This window comes from Primulina eburnea, chromosome 11 (genome assembly GCF_022965805.1).
Source record: "Primulina eburnea isolate SZY01 chromosome 11, ASM2296580v1, whole genome shotgun sequence".
Classification (NCBI taxonomy): domain Eukaryota; kingdom Viridiplantae; phylum Streptophyta; class Magnoliopsida; order Lamiales; family Gesneriaceae; genus Primulina; species Primulina eburnea.
In genome coordinates, this window is record NC_133111.1 from 37,534,669 (window position 1) to 37,540,945 (window position 6,277).

General features: G+C 35.3%; 1 protein-coding gene across 4 annotated transcripts; it reads right to left on the reverse strand.

Moving 5' to 3' along the window:
* Positions 1-5,820, reverse strand: LOC140805764 (DEK domain-containing chromatin-associated protein 1-like). 4 transcript variants are annotated; one of them, XM_073162060.1, is made up of 11 exons: positions 5,254-5,819; positions 4,093-4,126; positions 3,287-3,366; positions 3,101-3,160; positions 2,677-2,790; positions 2,520-2,600; positions 2,336-2,413; positions 1,046-1,541; positions 587-684; positions 471-501; positions 1-373 (listed from the first exon to the last, which is right to left on the reverse strand). In XM_073162060.1, the coding sequence occupies exons 1-11, from the start codon at positions 5,677-5,679 to the stop codon at positions 222-224; spliced, it is 1,650 nt and encodes a 549-aa protein (XP_073018161.1). In that variant the 5' UTR covers positions 5,680-5,819; the 3' UTR covers positions 1-221. The 4 variants fall into 4 exon arrangements, 3 of the variants coding, with proteins under 3 accessions (XP_073018161.1, XP_073018162.1, XP_073018163.1); XM_073162061.1 differs by having other exon boundaries at positions 2,677-2,787; positions 5,254-5,818; XR_012112330.1 differs by lacking the exon at positions 1-373 and adding an exon at positions 915-963 and having other exon boundaries at positions 465-501.
* Positions 5,821-6,277: the final 457 nt, after the last annotated feature.

The window sequence follows — 6,277 nt, forward strand, 5'->3', positions numbered from 1 at the left end:
TTGAATTCTCCCAGAAAGAAAACAGAAACAAACAACAAAATTTGATGTTGGTATACAATCTAAAAGACGGGTCAATGTTTTTTGTACACCCCATTTGGGGCAACCTACAAAAGATCAAACAATCAAATTACAGATGCAATTCATCCTAGTAAAGTTGATCGAAGTTGTTCGATGTGGGGTGTGGGCTATCGAAAGCCCGAGAAAGGCCTTTGCCTGCAAATTTAAGCTTCGTCATCCTCATCGTCTTTGCCCGAATCTCCATCTCCAGACTCAGTAGCCTCGTCTTCATCATCAGACATGTTATTTATGACTTCGGCAATTATCTCTTTAACTTCTAATTTCCTATGTATCAGGTCTATCCCAAAGTGCTTTCCTGAATTTATTCACACCTCAATGAGTTAAAAAAAAATGAGCTTAAGGTTATGGTGGTCTTCATGTAGTTAAAAGGAATAATTTTAGGGCCGTCCTACCAAGTAGTTTGAGAATATCAGATAATGTTGCCTGCATTTAAAAAATAAATGGAATATGTAAATAAGGTAACCGAAATTAGCAAAAACACATGAAAAATGGGAGGGGAAAAACTTACAGTATTGAAATCAACTTCCTTGAGTATGTCCTCTACAGCTGCGTGCAATTCCTCTCTGCTGGGCTCTTTCTTGGCGTTTTTCCTACTTTTCCCTTTACCTATTCCCACGAAGACCAAAAAAATAAAGCATTAAACTGCAGCCAATGCTTAAACAATTCAAACAAGGCATTTATGATAATCTAAAAAAACATGAAAATCAAGCAGAATCAAGATAGGTATATTAGTTTCAATTTAGAATTGCCCTATATAAAAGATCGCATTAAAACTTGGGCTGTTCTCCCAATTATTTGTATCATAGGAAGCATGCAATTGATAATTCACTGTCCACCAATATATCAACAATAGAACTCCTTGCGTTTGAACAGAAAACACGAGCCCTGCATCAGTAAAGAGTTTCTTCTCACGGTATTTAAGCATTTTTACAAAAAATTGTTTTGTAAATGAAGTTAAAAAAATAACCTTGATCCTTCTCAACATCTTTTGTAGAAGACTTGGTCGAGTTTTTCTTCCTCGAGGATTTATCCTTCGCGGGTGTAGTGCCATCACTCTTTTCAAATTGTTGTTTCTTACTCGAGGGCAGGGGCATCTTTCGTTCTACACCTTTTTTCGATTTTGAACTGGAAGGTTTTTTGGTCAATTTATCAGGGGTGCTAGAGGCTTTAGCAGAGGTTCCTTTGCTGACAGACCTGGTCTTCTCCCCAGTCTTATTTCCAGCATCCTTTTTTGCACTTTTCTTCGAAGAACAGTTATCAATGGCCTTAGAACTTTCGGGCTCATCTTGCCCTTCCTCTGTTTCATCCTCTGAGTCGATCTCTTCTGGGTCATTTTTTACTCCAACGGTAGTACTGTCATCATCCTGATCATCTTCGGTCTGTGAAGATTCACTTCTGGCATTGACTTCTTCTTTGGCTGAATGCTTTCGTTTCTTCCCGGATCCAGAGTCCAATTTTGGCTTCTACATTTCAGAAAAGAGCAGTTACAACAAAAACAAATAAAAGAAAATCGTCGACGAGTACGCGGTCGAAAGTTGCATGCATGAACTTAATAGAGAATGATGTTTGAGTAAGATCTGCATTATTGTTATTTGATTTTGCTAGACTAGACATGCTGCAACAGTGGGACAAACTGCAGATTCATATTTGATAAATGCATATGTCAATACAAGCATGTGATTGATTGCAATTTTTCAAATGGGAAGCAATCCTTTCACTAAACCCCCCACCCCGGGAAAAAAAATAATAACCCCAATAATATAAAAATAAAGAAATAAATAAAAGGCAGCATGGCAAACGAAAGTCTTTCTACTGAGGAAAGTGAATTGAATTTTTAACAGAATTGCATACATGAAATATTGCCAACTGTTTGGAATCACTTAAAAATGACTTGAAAACTGAAAGTTGTGAAAGCAGAAGCAGCGCAGTAACAACTGCAGAAACTGAAGTGAAATTTCCTAATGTCCACTGGGAACCAATAAAAATAGCAGATTTTCACAAAAATAAATTTTAAAACTAATCTCGAAACTTCCATAAATGAAAGGAACAAACTGCGGTAAAAAAATTTGATCAGCCCATAGTCCTCACAAACTTGTCATACAGAGCAAAACAAAAAATGAAACCAACAGACAAGATATAAGGTGGGCTCAAGCAGGTAATTGAATCTTTCGAAGGAAACTACTTAATCATTCAACCATATAAGACTATCAATTGAATTCTAAAGCATATGCAGAGTAGATTTAAAAGAAAAAGTAACCTTTCTAGATCTTCCGGCGGCCACATCAGCAGAATTTGAGGTTTTACTCGCTGATTCCTTAATCTTCCGCTTCTTGTTCTTCAGAGATCAAGAAGAAAGAAAGAAAGAAAGAAAGAATATATCACATAATTGCTCCATGGAATGCCATAAATAATAAACACAAAAATCCAGATGGATTATTGACCTTATCCTTGTCAGCGAGTAAAGTATCTGTCGTAGCATGGGGAGATTCCAAGAATTCTAATAATTTTACAGAGAGTTCTTCCTGGAAAACATAACTAAATAATGAGAATGATGCCCATTTTCTGGATTGCCCGATGAAAGAAGCTATAAGACTCAACCTTCTTTACTGTAGCTTTGTTGACTGGGATATTAAGGACATCACAAAAATCCAACAATTTTTCTTTCACACATTTGTCAAGCTTCTCCTTAACTTTAGCCCTTTGTTTTTCCTGCTAAACACATCCAGTAAATAATTAAAGTGGAATTGATCATTTATGTTACATTCCCAAGACGTGAACTAGACCAACCCGATAAAAATTTGAAAAATAGTCAGTCCATTTGTATTTGACTTATGCTTCAGTTTTAGTCAACATTATTACTTTAAAAATACAAAAAAATTATTAATGCCCGTTATCAAAAACTTAACGGCCTATAACATGTTATATTCAACAAAATTAGGCCTTGATATGAGATGGATAGTTGCAACAACCAATCACCCAAACCCCAAAACAGAAGAGGAAAATAAATAGAAAAACACCATACCTCATCCTGGACCCATACAAATCCAGAAAAGAGGCTTATACGTTTCTTCACAGTTAGCACCTGAGCTAAACGTGCAATCATCAGACACCAAAATACTGAAGAAATTAACTAAGCAAGTGGTAACATGGCTAAAATGAAATAAAATGATGGGATAACAAAAAGAAAAACTTCAGTTAAGAGTAAAACCTTTGCTTTTTTGCCAAAAAGAATGGTGTGAAGAAGCTGAAGATTCTCGTCGCCTTTTCTCTTAGACAACTTAAAAGCCACTGGGTGAACATCATAAAACCAGATTGAAAAGTAGACAGATTATATTAAAATAGGAAGTCTGAAAAAAAAACACTTCATCAGAGATGATCGGACATATGACACCAGACACCAATAATGCATAGCATAAATTCTACGTATCCATACCAATTGTACAAATCCAATCCTAGTAAACTCGTTTTAACGAATAGAGCGGATGAACAGTGTTCAACAACAGAACACATCAAATTGCTCATGTATAAGTGATCATTCACCAACAAGATAGCTTCACATCTTCACCAAGTGGAGTAATCCTGGTACAACTCTCGAACAACTGATGGTACAATGGAATGATGAATCAAAAATTATAGGATGACACAGCAGTAAAAGGATGTATTTACATTGAATGGAGTCAGATATCCACATATATAAGACTATTACTTCAAAGCTATACTATAGCACTGCATGAATTTCAGAACGGAAAATTGGATGTTTCTCTATTTAGTACATATATCCACATAAAGTTGCAACAAAAAACATAAACTCGTTGACTCTCCTTCCAGAAAACCTAACGCAATAATCTAAAGTGAAAGACACACCGATCAATCAAACAATCATCATAAACGATAATGCAGCATTAAACAATGACAAAGTTAAATCAAATCTCTTGGATACTCCGTAGATTTATCACCTCTAAGAAGCTTCTTACCAGAAGGTAAAAAATAAATTCAGGGGAAATAGGATCATACCGTTTGGGATATCCTTCAGCAGTGAACCTCGGCCCTGTCATAGAAGAGTAAAAAGAGAAAGTACCAGTAAGAAATACCAAAAGAACACCCTCCCTCTAAAAAGATAAAAAGGTAAAAAAAATAAATGTGCAAGTGTGCAACACATGATAATTCCTTGCAATGACACAAAATAACGAAAGATAAGCAACAAAAAGGAACCATTTCCCTCAACAGAGTATATTTTCAATTTCACAGGAAAAAACAAATCATTCCGTAAAAGATACCAATTGTGACATATTACATAGTACATACAAAGGCAGGAAAATCGAGAGAGATCATCAATGAATTATATGATTAAAAGTACATATATTATCTATGGTATACTGAAACCAGCAATTAGCTGAAAATAATTTTAGATGCAAATAATTAAAATATTTCTTTCATCCCCAAAATTCAATCAAATCTAGAAATCAAGTTGCACCTCTAACCAGTTTAAACTTGCTCACTGCAATGAGGATGTAAAACACAGATTTGATTTGCAGCAACCAGAGCAGGAAGGAGAGTGAAAAGACAAGATAGGTGGAGACAGATGAAGTACGATTGTGAAACAGGTCTTTTCAAACCTTAAACACACTAGTTCTTTCAGGCATTCTAAATCCTTCTTAAGAAATAAAGAACATCAAAATTTTAGATCAATTACCAAGAAAGGATAGCATGAGTCTAATCTTAAGTCTTTTTCATCTACCTCTGTTCATAAAATTCAACAGAACAGTAATATATTACGCTCTCATTCTAGAATAAATACACATGGTTTGCAATATATATTGACCCACAAACTAGAAGAAAGGAATCTTGTTTTCTTTAATATGATTTTACCCACAAAGCTCAAGCCACTCGTAAACGCCACCAAATTTCATACTAACGTACATAGGATGCATCTGGTTTGAAATTCATATCATATTCCATCATTACCTATGTCAAATCATGACTCGATCAACTTGGCCTTTCATTTTCCATCTCATATATTTCACTTTGCACCCCATAACAAGAATCCAACATAAAATATTTAATTCAAAACTCCTATTCAAATTTCTCCTTTCTCCGTTAAATTAAACCTACAAAGTATCCACCAAAACATGAACTCTTCAGTAATGATAATGGCGTGGAGCTTATAAATGGTACCTTCTCGATTGCCATGGGCTTGGCAACAGGAGTGCCCCTTGCAGTCGCATTCACCGTAAATCTTTCAACTGTTTTCCTCTCCCTGCTTGGCCTCTCAATCCCAGGCGTCCTTGGCGATGCTAATTCTGCCTTGTCACCTCCTCGCTTCACTTTCTTTGAACCTTTCTTCTCTTTTCCTCTCCCTTCATCATCTTCTTCCTCGGCTCTTCCCTCTTCTTCCTTCACATTACCCTTCTCTTTCACATTTTCCTCAACCTTTTCAATTCCACCTTCTTTCTCTCGATTCTGCTCCTTTACTCCCTCCTCTTCCGCTTCTACTTTAACATCATCTTGTTCCACCCCATCATACGTCTTGCCACCTTCAACTAAATCATTATCCTCCTCTTGATTCTTGCTCTCTTCCGTTTCTTCCTTTACAGAAGCCATGGATTCAGAAAGGGTTTTAAGAACACCCTAAAACCCTAGAAAACGCAAACGCCTACGGGACCGTGAAACAGCTGAAAGAACCTAGGGCTGGTTTTTCGGGTGCAATTGAGAGCCAATTAGGATTTGGCAAATTTTATTGCTCAAAATGTTGCATAAAACTGATAATATAGAAAATGTGTAATAATTTTTTTTTAATATTTAGTACAAAAATTTAATATGATTTTTTTCTTCTTTTTTTAGCACACACATGAGAGGAGAAATCCAGATAGACTCAAATTTAATATGATATTGTTTTAGGAGTACATCCGAACGTGGATATTTATCAATTTATGTGGAGTCGTCTTTTCCTATGAACCTTGCATGTAAAAAAAAAATATTCATTTTTAAGGTATTACGTACCCTAAAAATAAAATAAAATTTCCTGATCATTTGGTAAAAATGTATGTTGGTATCATGATTCTTCCTAATATATTTTATATCAACATGAAGTTAATATTGAGTTTGTATTAGTGCAAAAATAAATAAACAATTGTAGGAAATAATTATTTGAAGAAAGCATCTACTCATTCAACAACGAAACGTTGCGTTCCAATTAATA

What these genes read in the sequence shown, in the direction of transcription:
- LOC140805764 (XM_073162060.1), bottom strand. Translation starts at nt 5,679, where the DNA reads ATGGCTTCTGTAAAGGAAGAAACGGAAGAGAGCAAGAATCAAGAGGAG. An exon ending in TTGTATGGGTCCAGGATGAG is followed by an intron (nt 2,791 to 3,100) that starts GTATGGTGTTTT and finishes GGATGTGTTTAG; the next exon opens with CAGGAAAAACAAAGGGCTAA. An exon ending in ACAAAGCTACAGTAAAGAAG is followed by an intron (nt 2,601 to 2,676) that starts GTTGAGTCTTAT and finishes TATGTTTTCCAG; the next exon opens with GAAGAACTCTCTGTAAAATT.